Source organism: Gallinula chloropus (assembly GCF_964237585.1).
Source record: "Gallinula chloropus genome assembly, chromosome: 10".
Taxonomy (NCBI): domain Eukaryota; kingdom Metazoa; phylum Chordata; class Aves; order Gruiformes; family Rallidae; genus Gallinula; species Gallinula chloropus.
The window spans coordinates 1,076,901-1,093,399 of record NC_140095.1 but is presented as its reverse complement, the minus strand read 5'-3'; the positions used below and the strand labels follow the sequence as shown (position 1 = coordinate 1,093,399).

At 55.8% G+C, this 16,499-nt stretch overlaps 1 protein-coding gene across 1 annotated transcript in view; it reads right to left on the bottom strand.

The window, feature by feature from the left end:
• The window catches only part of LOC311195305 (hydrocephalus-inducing protein homolog), a gene marked incomplete at both ends in the record, with an annotated part of 41,362 nt that extends 29,365 nt beyond the window's left edge, over positions 1–11,997 (bottom strand). The window contains 8 exons of the mRNA XM_084268686.1: positions 239–462; positions 749–867; positions 1,914–2,013; positions 3,900–4,060; positions 5,441–5,565; positions 8,389–8,467; positions 8,528–8,588; positions 11,908–11,997. Coding sequence (XP_084124812.1) covers positions 239–462; positions 749–867; positions 1,914–2,013; positions 3,900–4,060; positions 5,441–5,565; positions 8,389–8,467; positions 8,528–8,588; positions 11,908–11,997 — 959 coding nt within the window. The remainder of the gene's footprint in view (positions 1–238; positions 463–748; positions 868–1,913; positions 2,014–3,899; positions 4,061–5,440; positions 5,566–8,388; positions 8,468–8,527; positions 8,589–11,907) is intronic.
• Between the last annotated feature and the right edge of the window lie 4,502 nt (positions 11,998–16,499).

The following is a 16,499-nucleotide window of genomic DNA, read 5'->3' as shown; positions in this document are numbered from 1 at the left end:
GAGTTAAACAGGGTATATTGAGGGCGTAGGAAGGAAGGAAGGTCATCACCCCTGGGTTGCAAGGTTCAAACTGGAGCCAAGGTTAAAGGGTCTCAGCTCTTAACCTAGCATCCCCATGCCAAGACCTCCCACAACACCTTTTTCTCTCTGCTTCACCAGAAAATGAGGCAGGTGGGAGATCACTACCCAGAGATAACTCCAGAGGTGCCCACCAAGCTCCTGTAACCTCCCCACTCACCTGATAGACAAGGTCACGGGCTCAGGGGATCCATTCACATTGAACTTGAATTCTTCTGTGAACTTCCCCAGGATGGTGGAACTGAAGGAGATCTGGATGACCTGGAGATCGTCTGGCAAAATCTCCCCCTCGCTGGGGAGAAAGGTGAAGCAGGAGCCCAGAGCTGTAGCTGGAGGAACCAAGCTGAAGGCAGCTTGGATGAGTCCTTTGTTAAACAGCACCACCTGCAGCAGGAAGGCAAAATGCAAACGCAGAAGGACATTTCCTTTAGAGAAGACCCATTTGCTTTCTAATTCAACAATGAACACCTGCAAGGCAGAAGGCAAAGGAAATACAACGGGACAAGTTCTGCCTTTGGGTTTTTTCCAGGCAAAGCAGTGATAACTCCATAGAACCTCTGCCTTTGTCCAGCTGGCACAGAACTGCCCTGCTCACAACTCCTGAGCTGCCAGAAATCCCACAAGGAGCCACCAGGCTCCAGCCCAAGCCCTGCTAGCTCTCACAGCTCACCTCGTACTTGTGTGCTGCTCCCATGAAGACATCCCCGATGTCCAGACGCTCAAAGCTGGAGCGCAGCTGAGGCCCTATGCCTTCCCCTTGGATGCACAGGGGCAGCCTGGTCTCACGGCCTGGGGAGAGAATTCAATGTCAGAACAGCAATTCCCTCTGATCCCGCATTTTCCAGGCCCTAGCCTCCGACTTGGGGCTGGCAGAGATCAGCCCAGGAAGATCCAGGGAAAGGTACAGGACCCTTCCCTTGGCAGATATGCCTTTGGGCTGCTTTCTCCTTTCTGACCAAACCCTTGGGCTGCTTTCTAATTGAGCCATCACTTTGCACCCTGAAACAATCACACAATCATTAAGGCTGGAAAAGACCTCCAAGATCATCCAGCCCAACCATCCCCCCACCACCTCTATTACTCACTAAACCATGTCCCTAAGTACCTCATCCAACCTTTCCTGAGGGACGGTGACTCCACCACCTCCCTGGGCAGCCCCTTCCAATGCCCAATGGCTCTTTCGGAGAAGAAATTTCTCCTCCTTTCTAACCCGAACCTCCCCTGGCACAACTTGCAGCCATTCCCTCTCGTCCTCTCGCTACTTAGCTGTGAGAAGAGGCTGAGCCCCAGCTCCCCACAGCCTCCTTTCAGGGAGCTAGAGAGAGCAATAACGTCTCCCCTCCGCCTCCTCTTCTCCAGGCTGAACGCCCCCAGCTCCCTCAGCCGCTCCTCAGAGGATTTGCCCTCCAGCCCCTTCCCCAGCCCCACTGCCCTTCTCTAGACACGCTCCAGGACCTCCATGTCCTTCTTGGAGTCAGGTGCCCAAACTGAACACAGGATTTGGGGTGATGCTGAGTTTCCAACGCCACCTCTGAATCTCTTCCCATGTGCTAAGATGAGCTTTGAAATCCACTCAAGGAAGGTGTAAAGCTCAGGAAAACACAACCCAAGACAAAAATCTGCTGTTTATACTCATGCAGCTCAGCACCACCTGCACCCAACATACAGCTCAGCTCCACACCTGGGTGCTCCAGGGCTCGCCACCTGCAGCAGCATCTAACCACCACAGGGCTTTAGGATGTCTAGGGAGAAGCAACTCCCCAAATTCCCACCATAATACCTCAGCCAGGCTCCTCCCCACCACGGGCAAGAGCAGGAGGGGACAGGAGCCGTACCTGAGATGTCGCAGTAGAACTTTTGTTGATACACTCTGGCTTCTTCAGGCTTAAAGGTCACACTAATTTCAGCTGAACAATTTGGCAAAATCTCTCCCTCCTAAAACAGAAGCAGACAGCAAACCATTTCTCTTCAAACGTCACATCCCTTCGTTCCAACCGTGGCCCCATGAGCCGATATTTAGAGCACCAGGGAAGAGGAAAGAGCCAGTAACACTGATCAACAATATTTATAAGGGAGTTTGGAAGCAGCTACGAAAAACTTTCCCAGTCCCTGACCTTTACTGGCACCTGGGAGAGGCATTTTCTTAAATTAGGGCTATAGCGGAGCAACCAGCCCAGATCACACTCCAGCGAGTCCAGCAGGATCGCTTCAGAGGTGCCGGCCAGTCACGGACTCACAGACCGTTAGGAGCTGAAAGGGACCTCCAAAGCTCATCCAGTCCCACCCCCTGCCAGAGCAGGGTCACACATGGTAAATCCTACAGGAATGCATCCAGGGGGGCTTCAATGTCTCCAGAGAAGGAGACTCCCCAGCCTCTCTGGGCAGCCTGTTCCAGGGCTCCATCACCCTCACAGTGACAAAGTTCCGGGGGCTGAATTTGCCCTCCTTCCCACAGAGGAGCGCTTCGCTCTTCAGGTCAGCATCTCAACTGACATGGTCCCACACCCTGCGTTAGCCCTGTGCAAGGTGTGCCTTTACATGTAAGGCTCCATCCCTCTGAACGTGGTCAGGACACTTGGGCAGCTCTTCATTTATAGCCCTGGGAGCAAAGCCCAGCTTTAGGCTCCCGGTGCCCATCACGAGTTGGGAAACGCTTTTTGCCGCCAGCTCTCCCGGCCCCACCAGAAACCCAATGTTTCCTCCCAGCACATCAAGCAGGGATCTGCTGAGTGACCTCATTCAGGGAGGAAGAGGAGGAGGAAGAAGAGAAAGGGAGCTTTCAAAGCTCTCACTTACCGCTGGCTCAATGCTGAAGATCCCGTCGGAGGAAAGCAGGGATTCTCCTTGCACCTTGGCACTCTGGTCGGGGATGCTGCAGAAGAGGAGGCGGGAAAGGTGATCTTGCGTCCTGGGGTCTTACACAAGTGAGCAGCCCTCAGGAGAGCGACCTAGCTCAAAGCTGCTGCCACAACCAATGGGGAATCCACCTCCATCCTCAAACTGGCTTCTCCTACCCCCAGGATGCTCAGGGGAGGCAGAGGAGGATGAGGAGCACCAGGGCAGCGTATCACCAGGCAGGGCATCAGACCCCTGCTCTGGGCTGCAGGTTCCCAGCATCACTGTCTTCTCTTCCCTTTCAGACCCGCAGGTGTAAGGAACAACCACATCCCCTCTGCTCCCCACCCCGCCTCCACCAGAGTGTGTCTCTGCCACCTGAGAGAGGCCTTTCAAAGCTTCCCCAAAGACGTCCTTTGAAGATCCAGCCCCATCTCTCACCACCATGAAGACAGGGGGTTCTGAAGCCCAAATGCACTTCCAAGTCCCATGCTGCCCTACCTTCCTTCCCTGCAGACCCTTCCACCTACAAACTCTCCCCAGGCTTGAAGGAAAGGCAGAAACACCCCGTGCTGGAAACCTGGACAGCCCAAACCTATTCAGGAGATGGCCTCATCCTCCTGGGCCAATGAAGCTTCACAGACTCTCTGCAGCCCGGGAGCCACTGGCTCTCAGCAGTCTGCAGCTCCCACAAACACCAGAGCTCGCTCTCAGAGGAAATCCACTCACTGCAATCAAGCTTTCCTCCCCAAAACATCACCCTCAGCCAGAGGGTGGATGGAACTGGGATGGGAAGCACCCAGCTCCATTACCCTAAAGCCCAGGGACACCCACCCTGATGCTGTGGATGGCTGACTTGTCCTAAAAGCACCAACCCCCCTTGAGGCCATACGGTAGCGTTCCCCTTGGGCAGGGTACCTAACCAAAGGCATCTTTGAAACGGACCTTCTCTCCCGCTGATCCTCCTCCTCCTGCGTGCCACAAGCCTTCCACTGGAAGCGGGCGATGATGTCACTGCGGTTGTGGATGGCCACGCATCTGCGCTTCGACAGCGTGAGGTAGGTCTTCTCAATGCTCACAGGCTCCTCATCCAGACAGATGTTGACGTCTACAGCCACTCCATGAAGGTGTGTGTTCATGTCTTCACCTGGAAGAAAGCAAAGGGGACTCTTTACTCCTCTCACTTGCCGATGGAAGTACGAGGAACGCAGCGAGCCTCAGGTCACAGAAGAAAGGGCTACAGCTTTTATTACCCCTCATTCCCAGGGGAGTCCCACCTCAGCCACAGCTCACACGGCATCTCCTCCAGGCCCACCACAAGTGTCAAGTCTCTCCCAGTCTCTCACTGATCCCCCCCCAAAGATGCCTGCAGGGTGTGGGCCAGAAAAGAAGGTGGCAGAGGAAGGAGCAAAGCGACAGCCCATGGCAGGATGGGATGCAGACAAGAGCTTCCCTGTGTTGTAGAAGCAGTGCCCGTACTCCTGGATCACGACAGTCTGAAGAGCTGCCACTTCAATCCACCCAGTATCGGGCAGAGGGAGAACTGTGACTTCCTCTACATTTGCTCAAGCAGGGACAGGGACAGGCTTGTCCCAGCTGCAGCAAACATTAAGCATCACTGCAGAAACCCAACCCCATGTAAGCTGTGGAGGAACCAGCTGCTTCAGTGAGAACAAGACTCAGGTTTTCCAAGCAAGCCACGAAGATCCTGACAGAAGCTGTTTAACATCTCACGTTCTCCTTGAGTTTTCCCCCCCTCAACTTGTTCTTAAAGCCACTTATGAAGCTGATGGCACTTCGGTGGCACCTCGGACCCTCGTGAAGATTTCCTACCTGTCTCTTCCTGACAAATCCCAGGAACCCCACGTCCTGGCTGCTTTAGTCCTGATGTTGTCAAGAGTGGGATTTAGAGGGCGACGTAGAAAAAGGGGCTGGAGCAAGACCACGGGGAAGCGGCATATGGGACAGAGGTGTGTAAGGGACAGTGGGCATGTGACAGCATCCCATAGAGACACACCCCCCACAGACACGTTACGCTTACAGGACCAAATCCAGCACTGGTTCGGAATGGAACATCACACGCGCGTACGCACGCGGTCACCCAGATTCGAGGTTCATCCTTCCTCCACCCAGCAGCTCCCAGGAAAACAGATTCCCAAAGCATTATCCTTCCTGTTGAGGGGGATGCACTCTAACAGCCCCAAAACACCAGCTGGTTTTCACTTTTCTTGGAGGTAAAGCTGGGGGATAGCACCCAGCAAGGGAATTTGGGTGCTTGGGACAATAGGCAATGATGGCAGATGACTGTCACAGGGGTGTGGGGTGGTGGCCACCGTGCTGACAGCAGGGAACGCCCAGGGATGGGCCAGGACACCAGACAGACAGAATAAGGACAGACTCAGCCTTTGCCCTTCTAAGCACCAAAATACACAGAGGTTTTGAAACAAAAGGGTTTACAAGTAGATTGCAAAGGAAGTTCAGCCTTGTTCTGCTTTGAAGGACGCAGACCTGCAGATAGGACACTCACCTGTGTCGTAGCGAACTATCAGGGAACCGCAATAATCCCCAGACTTCAGCGGGTGGAAGTCCACTGTTACTTGCATGGCCTCACCGATGCCGAGCGTACCGATGGAGCGATCGACAGAGAAAGGGCTGCAACAGAGACACACACACTCATCAGGACTGTGGTGGGAGCTCTGGGGGCTCTTTTGCACTCTAGTTCCCGGCAGCTCGCTTGTGTGAGGAGCAAACAAGCAGCTGGCAGCAGCAACCCAGAACACAGCGGGTCAGAAACACTGCTGGCGACCCTCGCTCTCCAAAGTCCCGAGGGTATGAAATGACTTCATCCTCCCCAGATTCTGCATCCAGGCTCCAGTCCGGACCATACCATCAGAGAATGGGTTTTGAAGAGCCCAGAGCAGGTAAGAGCTGTTTGCATGCACAGCTTGACCCTGATGTCCCTGGGAATCAGGGTTTTTTCTGCCACCTAGAAACCTGCTACTCCTGAAAGACAGGAGAGAAGGTTTGGAGGGGGGGTTAATAGCTCCTTTTCTTCTGGCATGCTTTTACTACATCCAGCTGTACGCTTGCTTTGTTGCACAATGTCTGAAGTTTCGCAGGTCCTGATCTCCCAGCGGCACCTTGCAGTCCCCAGCTCCTATACCCTCATCTAGGCACACCAACCCAGGAGTCCCCTTCACACCAGGACCTGCTGAGATCTTGCCCATTACGGCCCTTCAGCAAGAGAGCAACACTAGACCTGTAAGCACTCTGATAATTATCTACCTTGCTATTTAGGGCTTGCTTACTCTCACCAGGGGTCAAGCTTCCCCATCTTGACAGAGTTGGGCTCAAGTTATGTCCCACGAGGATACCAAGGACCAGCATACTCCTGACATAATGCAGAAAGGCAGCTGACAAGTGAAAGAAGCTGGCAAGTCTGTGACACAGGCCCTCAAAGCACCACGTTGGCTTCTCTCCTGCACCCACATGCTCAGTAAACGCAGCGTGCAAGGAGGCTGCACTATACTGCAAGTCCCGGGCTACCTTCATCTTCTAACAGCCAAGCTTTCTTTGGTCTACTGCTGCCTTAATTGGCATCCTAAAACCAGTTGAGTTTGGGAGAACCTAGTTCATTAAAAGCTACCTCCAGCCCCAAAGGCTTAATGTTTGCACATGCTACTTTTTGGCAGCAGTGTAACAGCCAAAGTCAAGCAGCATAACCATCCCAGCAAACCCAGTCCCTCAGGACAAAGCATCCGAGACTGCACTGAAAAATCCCAGGTACACTCAGCACCTCCCAAGCCCAACCTTCCCTTCCCCCCTTTTCCTGCACCTCAGCCCTAATTTCATAACCTCGGGTGGTCTTTGTGCATCCCCACACCTCCCTGTAGTGTATGGGTACCACAGGGGATCCCTGAGCGTTCTGCCTTGGAGGATCATCTCCCGAGCTTTCCGAGCTGGGTGGGGACACTCCTAGAGGGATCTAATCCCAGACCGACCCTCTCTGTCCCTGGAGCACGGCAGAGCACAACGTCCATCGCCGCAGGAAAAGGCAGCGCTGCGCCTTGTCTGCTCCCAGACACCATTTTCATCTTAAACCTATCGGAATGACATTTCTCTCTGCCAATGTCACAGAGAAGAAACTCATTCTCCTGCCTGAACCACAAGAGCAATGGGAAGAGACTTACTGGATTTAGCCTCCAGGGATTTTTATTCCCAAGCGCTGCGGTTAGGGGCTGGGCACGGCCCTGCTGCGGAGGGAGGGCAGGCACAGAGCACACTGAAGAATGGGCAGTGCTGAGGTGGCTGGCTGGGTTTTTTTCATGAAAAAGCAGTCAAATCATGGCCAAAATGCGACCACGTTTTCTGGAAGCTATCGAAGATGCTGAATTGGCCCCACACATTCACTGACAAGCTCCTCTCTGGAGCAAAAAGCAGAACAGAAAACAGCCAAGTCCTCGCACAAACGATGACCGGGCAGGGAACATCACCAGGATGTGACCAGATGCACGAGCTGAGCTCTCAGTACTGTGAGGAACAGTTAAGGATGGGAGATGGGCTGCAAAAGCACCCTAATGGGGAGAGCAGAAAGTTCTACGCTTGGTGCCAGGGAAGGGAACCCAGAGAGGGGAGGCAAAGACAAGTGGCACAAGCAGGACAGCAGATTGGGGAACGGTGGCACCTGAGCTGGTTTGTGAATGGGCAAGAGCCTGAGTTTGCTCAGGCCAGAAAAGAGAAGTTGCATCAACTAAACCAGAAGTTCAACCTGCACAGATAAAACATAGAGGATACAGGCCCATCAGCTGGCCTCTACATGCTCAGATGGATCTCTCATTCCCTTCTACCCCACTGCTGTCCTCCTCCTCTCTCACATGTGCCTGTACCTGTGTTGTGGCTTTGCATGGCTGGGTTCTGGTGGAGAAAGGGGAGATCTGCAGGGGTGGCTTCTGCAAGAAGCAACCAGAAGCTCTCTGAAGCCCCACAGAGCAAACACCAGCCAGCTCAAGGCTGGAGTCGCTGCTGACCAAGGCCGAGCCCATCAGGGATGGTCACAGTGCCTCAGAATCACAGTTAGAGGGAAAAAAACCACCAAGAAGCTGCTTTTTGCCCCAGGAGACAGGAGTGAGATGATGCGAGGAACTGTGCAGACACCAAGGCCAGGGAAGAAGGAGCAGGGAGGGATGATGAGGTGTTTCAGGCACCAGAGAGAAAGATTCCCCTGCAGCCTGTGGAGAAGACCATGGTGAAGCAGGCTGTCCCCCTGCAGCTCATGGATGGCAGGGAGCAGAGATCCCATCTATAGCTGTGGAGGACCCCACGCTGGAGTGCCTGGAGACACCTGAAGGACACTGTGACTCTGGGGGAAGCCCGTGTCGGAGCAAGCTCCTGGCAGTAAAACTTGCTGCTCTAGAGCTCGAGAAGAAAAACACCCCCACACACCTTTTGTTGGGCAAATGAAGTGAGGTCCCTTACCTCTGAGTGCTGATGGAGTAGCGGGCCTCCCGGTTACCAATGTTGCGAACCAGCAGAGTCTTCTGGCTGCTGTACTTGACTGGACAGGTGGAGAAGTCCAGGTGGAGGGGGAAGTCCAGGACCGCCCGGGCACCAATACCTCGGATCCGCACAATGAAGTGTCCCCTGTCTGTGACACAGGTGATCGGCTGGGAGTAATCCTGAGGGGAAGGAACAAATCACGGTACGTTCAGTCCCCGGCGGAAGGAAAACCGCTGCTTCCCACCACTAACAGGAGCCTTTGGGAATGGAACAGCACTTCTTTCTGTAACGACCTTTCCCTCCAGCAGCACCACTGGGACAGGGCTGGTACCCTGCAGAGAGGAAACCCCCCTGCTGATGCAGCTGCCTCCTCAGTGAGCTGGCAGAACCAGACCAAGTCACCTGACAGCTTGATGCCGAAGCACCACAACAGAGTAATCCCACGGAAGGGATTGCAGCAGATCAAGGACCTGCTTCCAGCACCGCTCCGCACCCGGTTATGCCGCGGCACCAACTCCATCCCAGTGACCCCACTTGAAGCTTGGTGGGGGATGCTCAGGTACACTGTTGGATGGACTTTGCCACCAGCCATTGGTGAAATCACAGAATCACAAGGTTGGAGAAGACCTTTAAGATCATCGAGTCCAACTGATCCTGTCCTGTGCTAAACCATATCCCATAGTACCTGATCTGCCCTTTTTTCAAACACACCCAGGGACGGTGACTCAACCCCCTCCCTGGTAGCCTGTCCCAGGCCCTCACAACTCCTTACCGAGATGACTGTTTTAACATCAAGGGAGGCAGAGATTTCCCACCCCTTTCCACAGCATCGCAAGGACAAGGCTGGGGACACCCATCCTCCCATAACTGATCCATCTCCCCAGCCCCGAGCCGGCTCTGCTCCATACCCAAGCTATTCCTGAGAGATTCCTGACAGGTACTGAAGGGCACCAACAATTCCAGCCCTGCCCTCAGCGCAGCCTCTTCCAGCTCCTCCCAGGCCCTGAGAGCTCTCGCTGCACATCTAACCTCTGACTTCCCTTTCACCTCAGCCCAGCCCTGGGGGAGGCAGGGGACAGCTCTGCTCTCTCTGCTGCACACTGTGGCACAGCCGATGCCTTGCTAACGCCTCTGAAGTTTCCAGAAGGGACTGGGTGCCTTCCTGAAGCTGGTGCTCTCAGGTCCACAGGCGGGAGGCACAGGGACAGCCCTACCAGAGCCAAGCATGCTATTCTCAGCCCTGGGCTGGTTCAGCAAGGAGCCAGACAGCCATTGCCCTGTCCCCCAGGCAGAGGCATTCCTCAGAGATAAGTCCTCCCAGCCTCGTCTCCCCTCTTCCAGCTGCACTGTGCCCACCCGAAAGACAGAGGCAGGTCTCCCACTTGTCCCCAGACACCATGGTGACACTGCAGCCAGTAGCTGCAGCTCGCTGCCAGTTCTGCCTGCACTCATCTGACACATTCCCAACCTCCCGTGCTATCCCAGGCCATCCCTCACCCGTTCCTTACGGGTCTCTCACTGTCCCCCCCAGTAACCTCCTGTCTGGGTGGTGTCATACCCACTGGTCCTGTGGAAGCAGCAGCTTTAAGCACCCATCCAAGCAAGTGTTACTCCAGATAAAACACATCCCCCCCACTCTGCCCATGGGGACTTCCCTGGCAAGACCCTGAAGCCTGCAACCCTCACACCCTTCTGAAGGCTCACGCTCCTCCTTCCAAGCCAAAGCATTAACAAATCGGCTTCATTAAGCCCTGAGCAGGTACCGCAGGGTCTACGGCCTTCCAAGGTCCACTCTGCCACTGCTGAGGGTGTCACGGCCCTGAGGGTTTGCTGTGACTACACCAAAGCAAGGAAGGAGGAGGTTAGTTCAGAGGGAGGATGGAAAACGGCAAGCTCCTGCCCTTGTGTCCCACCCCAGCCTTCCCCCAGTACCATCCCTTTGGTGATAGCAATTCAACTCCAGCAGAACTCGGTCGGGGGTTATTGATCCTGGCTTAGCACCAGATGTCGCTTCAACATCATCCCGGGGGGAAATATGTTTTCCCTTTTCCCCAACAGAAGGAACTCGTCCAGCAGCAGCGGTTTCAAAGGACAGCAGGACCTTGTCACCGAGGTATTTAGAGAAGCTGGGGGAAAGCCTGCCACCAGCACACACCTCCTTCAAACATCACATCAAAGGGCAAGGAAAAGGGCAGGAAAAGGTCTACCTCATCACAGGAGCTTTCACTCGTATCTAGAGGCGGGAGAATCCGGGACCGCCTCAGCTCCTGGGTGCTGGCCATCCTCTGCGCCTTGGTGACAGACTTCTCCAGGAAGGCAGAGGGTGTCCACTGAAACACAAAACACCAACAAGAGCTGCAGAAACACCTCTCTTCAGAAAGGCTTTTCTTGTTCAAGCACCACTGATAAACCATTTGTCACCACAGCCACTAGGATAGTCCTGGAAGTCCCCAAAGTTCCCCGCTGAAATATTTAACATCAGTCACTGAATGATGGAGAGCGGAACATGCGCTCTAACCAAGCGGCTCTGTCCCCTGCGCTTCTCCTTCGTCCTCTGATGTGACACCTTTGAGGATTTCTGCTCTTTGGGCATTTGTTTCCCCTTTAGCTTTGCAGGATTCAGGCAGTGACCTTTGAAAGGAGTGGGGAGGAGTCATCAGAAACCCCCTAACTCCATCCTCGCACAATGCTCACAACCAGCCGGCGTGTGGAGATGTCACTGCCGGCTGAATCACAGGAGAGCAGAAAAGCAGCGCTGTGCCAAGACCGAGGTGGAGCTGGCTGGGTCCAAGCTTTAGTTATCTTTTTAATTAGCCCTTGTTTTCTCTCTGTTCTGGCCTCACAGCCCCCTCCACAGAAGCATACAGAGATACCACCTCCATGAGGTTACCTCCAGGAAAGGGAGCCTTGGCCAGCAAAAGGCACATTCATGGATGGGGAGGAGGAACTGCCCCACGTTCATGGATGGGGAGGAGGAACTGCCCCAACTCCACAGCTGTTTCAAGGGCTGGATCTGCGCTCAACCCAGGATGACACTCATGACAGAACTGGTTTGGACCCCATTCTAGCTGGGACTGGACACGTCTCTCAAGTCTTCAGGCAGAGTCTGAGCAGCCCCACCACATCCCCAGCTGCTGGGAGGGCAGGGATGGTCAGAGCAGCGCCTGCAAGGATGCTTCCGTGACAGAAGATACTGCTGCCCTCACCAAGAGGATGGGTAGAAGCACCCCAATGCTTCAGCTACTCCAGTGCACTGCCCAGGACATCCCATTAACTGGGTTCCAGCAGCACATTCAGACAAGACTCTGGACTTTCAGCCCACATTCCATCTCCCACTGCACCTTGATGGCCACCTCCAACACAAGTATGGCAGCAAAGAGATGGGGTGGTGGTGTGTACCTTCACAGTGTGGCTAAACAGGAGGGGCAGGCAGAGGAGGGACACAGGGCAGGTTTCCAGCCTTACCACAGCTCCTATCTGGCCACAGCAGGTACTTACATTTACATACTTCTTCTTTGGAGCTGTTACTACTCTCCGTTGTAATATTGTAGAAAGCTCACTAGATCGACGAACGTTTTTGGTAGCCATGTCTCAGCTAATCTGGAAGGAGCAACAATGGCACTTTGAAAATCCAGGAAGAGCAGCTGACCCCAGGCGACTTTGTGCCCGACCTTATCACCTGCTCAGGGTTATTACACCAACCTCCAGCCCAGGGACCGCGGCTGCCCCGAGCGTGAACAAGATCAGACCAGACCCCTTCCCACTTCGCCAGCCCAATGCCCACCCCCCGTGCCAGGAGCTTTGTCCTGTTTCTAACTAACGCAGCACGGAGTTCAATGCTCTGATGAAGAACTAGAGTCTCCAGGCTCAGTCGGTTGGTTTGAGCTACAGAAATTATCCAGCAAATATGACTCCTTCCAGGCATGAAATTCCCACAGCCCCCAAGAGCATTTCTCCCGGGAGAACAAGGGCCCTAATTTTCACTTATTAACACTCACACTCGAGGCTCTCTACAGGCATTCGAGGCTGTAACAGCAGAAAGAAAACCACGAAGCCATTAAAGGAACAACAGCAATGAGCTCAAACATGAACACCACGTCTATGCAGGCAGGGCTGCTAAAGACTTGATCCTAACGGCAGTTCTTCTCCAGCACCCCCACCCCACAAGGAATGCGGGTTGACCAGTCCATGGCTGGCTTTTAGGTCCATGGCCCAGTCACCAGCCTGACAACCACCTCTCCATCTCCATCACACACAGCGAAGCGCTGCCATTCTGTAGTGGCTCCTGTCAAGATCTGAGCCAAAGCTCATGGAACTCATAGGCAGACACAGGCTATCAGGCTGTTTCCACGGGCAGTATCTTACCCTACCCAAAGCAAACGCTTGGACCCACAGCAGCCTGCAGCTAAAAGCACGAGGCGAACAAGTCCGCGCTGCCCAGGGGCTTCAGGCATGTGCACAGCAGCCACGGCTCTGCTGCCACACAAGGATTTGGTCATCTACCCTTGAACCACACACCCAAGCTGGAACATGGGGCACTGCCAGCATCCCTGAAAGCCATCCTCTCTCCCTTTCTGAACCACATCCCAGCTTCTGTGGCATCAATTCACGGTGCACAGCTGTGCTGTGTCCACATCCTGACCACTGCTGTCACCCACAGAGCTCTGCTATCACCCAGCTCACCCAAAATGCTCCCACAAACCCCAATCCAAGTCAAAATCTTTTAATCTCAACCTGCAAACACCTTCTCAACAAGAGTTCTGCGCATCCCTGCCCAGTTCTCACAAGGGGGTTTGAATCTCTGGCAAAACCAACAGCAGTTGAATTTAAAAGATGCCAAACTGGAGACAGGCAAACAGCCAAAAGCAGCGGCAGGAGCAACACCCCCAGCCTCACCTCGGCAGGCTCCAGCCTCATACCCACTTACCCAGCACACACACACATTCCTGGCTGCCAGAACAGACAACGGGCCCTATTTCCTGGCTTACTGCTGTCCTCCTCCAGGACTGCAGTAACCCTGAGGTGTCATAGACACTTCACCCAGTTCCTCCCACCCTTCAGGCACTGACACCCTCATTTACACGTTGCAACACTGAGGTTTAAGGTCCAAACACCCAAAAGCCCGTGAACAAGAAGAGGAGGGCAGCACCAGCAGCCTCCATCCCCTCCACTCCTGCCCCAGGGCCTGGATGCGGCCACAGCTGCATCCCATGGGGGGGCAGACCTTGGCCTGGGAAGTCTGCTCTGATGGGGAGCACAGCGGGGCAGCTGGAGGGGGGGTGCAGCAGGAGGGGACAGGCCCCGACACAAAACGCTGCCGCCTCCTCTAGCCCGGCACCAGAGCCCCCCCTTGGCTCCTTAGGCAGCCTCCCCCCTGAAATCCCGCCCTCCCTCCCTCCCAAACAGAGCCTCTCCTTGCAGGGAAGCCTACCCGGCAGCAGGGTGAGCACCACGGCCTGACACAGTTCGGGCGGGACCCAGCTCACACCCCACACCCCCACCGGGCACGCTGTGCCAGGCACCCGAACCGCTCCAGCCCCCAGCCCCGGCGCTCCGCCCACCCGCGCCCCTCCCGAGGCCGCACCTCCGGAACGCGGCCACCGCCCCAAAAACACGGCCTTGGGCACCGCTATCCCCCCCTCCCGCTCCCGGGGGGCGCGGGGACACTCACACGCCGGAGCGCGGCCACCAGCCGGGCTGCTGCCGCTGGCAATGAAGCACCGGACACACACGTTCCCGTGGCAACGGCGGGACGCGAGCGAGGCCCGTGCGGCAGCGCCCGGCCAGCCCCGGGCAGAGCTGACCCAGCGCCGCACCTCGCCGGGGAGTTACTACCCGCTCGCTCCTGCCCCGGGACCGGGGAAACCGGCGGCACGGGCGCGGGGGAGATGCCGCTTGGTGACAGCTCAGAGCCCAGTTCAACCAGCTCGTTGCCTGGCCGGCATCTCCTGACCCCCAGCCCGGCTCTCCGCACAGCCTGGCACCCACATGCAAACCGCAAGCCACAGGCTCTGACACTCAGCAGTCCCCACGTTCTGCTTCCCACCAGCTCCAGCACCCTCCAAGCGATGTCAGAGCCTCAAGTGCCTCCTGCCTGCCCCACCCTACACTGCAAGCAGCTCCTCTTGCAGGAGCGCAGACGGGTGGCTGAATCGTGCTTCACTGAACACACTAAATGCTCCCCCTTCAGCAGCAATAAGGCACCTCTCTCCAGAGTAACCGGTTCATTTGCCTTTCTATTACACTTTGCTGGGAGAGCCAGAGAGGAGATCTGTTAAAAGGGAGAATCAGGATGCTCCTGAACACTTTTCTTCACCTAAACCATCTTGCCCTGTTCAGGCTTAAGTAGCAGGACCACGTTTCTTCCTTAGAAATCACCTGCTTAGCTGTAATTACCATATAAACAGCATCTCATGGGAGCCAGGAAAGGAGAAGCAGAATTTCCAGGACTAATCTCTTGCCCCTGCAGCCCACCACTAAGTGGCTGAGAGCTTTCTAAATCAAGCCTTGCTCCCCAGGAAGCCTCACCTGGCACCTTTATACTCCAGCCCCTCTTGTCTTTTTATCGCTTCGGTACTGCCATCCCACAATTTATTGTAAAAGCTCCACCACGGCAGAGATAATTAACAGGAGCCTCGTGTTACACCTTCCCCTTCCTGCTTTTCATAAACTCAAGCTCTCAGCTGACGGCGAGGTGGGCAAGGCGGACCAGGCTCCCTTCCAAGGGCCTGCCAGAGCTTCACAGTGCTGTGAATTTACAGCCACAGCTCCCGCCGTCAGCGCCCCCAGCCCCGGCGCTCCGCCCGCCCCTGCCCCTCCCGAGGCCGCACCTCCGGAACGCGGCCACCGCCCCAAAAACACGGCCTTGGCACCGGAATCTCCCCCCTCCCGCTCCCGGGGGGCGTGGGGACACTCACACACCGGAGCGCGGCCACCAGCCGGGCTGCTGCCGCTGGCAATGAAGCACCGGACACACACGTTCCCGTGGCAACGGCGGGACGCGAGCGAGGCCCCTGCGGCAGCGCCCGGCCAGCCCGGCCTGCGGGCCCGGCCAGCCCCGGGCAGAGCTGACCAAGCGCCGCACCTCGCCGGGGAGTTACTACCCGCTCACTCCTGCCCCGGGACCGGGGAAACGGGCGGCACAGGCGTGGGGGAGATGCCGCTTGGCGACAGCTCAGAGCCCAGTTCAACCAGCTCACTGCCTTGCCGGCGTCTCCTGACCCCCGGCCCGGCTCTCCGCACAGCCTGGCACCCACATGCAAACCACAAGCCACAGGCTCTGACACTCAGCACTTCCCACTTTCTGCTTCCCACCAGTTCCAGCACCCTCCGAGCGATGTTAGAGCCTCAAGTGCCTCCTGCCTGCCCCACCGTGCACTGCAAGCAGCTCCTCTAGCAGGAGCGCGGACAGGTGGCTGAATCGTGCTTCACTATACACAGGAAATCCTCCTCCTTCAGCAGCTATAAGGCACCTCTCTCCAGAGTAACCGGTTCATTTGCCTTTCTATTACACTTTGCTGGGAGAACCAGGATGCTCCTGAACACTTTTCTTCACCTAAATCATCTTGCCCTGTTCAGGCTTAAGTAGCAGGACCACGTTTCTTCCTTAGAAATCACCTGCTTAGCTGTAATTACCATATAAACAGCATCTCACGGGAGCCAGGAAAGGAGAAGCAGAATTTCCAGGACTAATCTCTTGCCCCTGCAGCCCACCACTAAGTGGCTGAGAGCTTTCTAAATCAAGCCTTGCTCCCCAGGAAGCCTCACCTGGCACCTTTATACTCCAGCCCCTCTTGTCTTTTTATCGCTTCGGTACTGCCATCCCACAATTTATTGTAAAAGCTCCACCACGGCAGAGATAATTAACAGGAGCCTCGTGTTACACCTTCCCCTGCCTGCTTTTCATAAACTCAAGCTCTCAGCTGGCGGCGAGGTGGGCAAGGCGGACCAGGCTCCCTTCCAAGGGCCTGCCAGAGCTTCACAGTGCTGTGAATTTACAGCCACAGCTCCCGCCGTCAGCGCCCCCAGCCCCGGCGCTCCGCCCGCCCCTGCCCCTCCCGAGGCCGCACCTCCGGAACGCGGCCACCGCC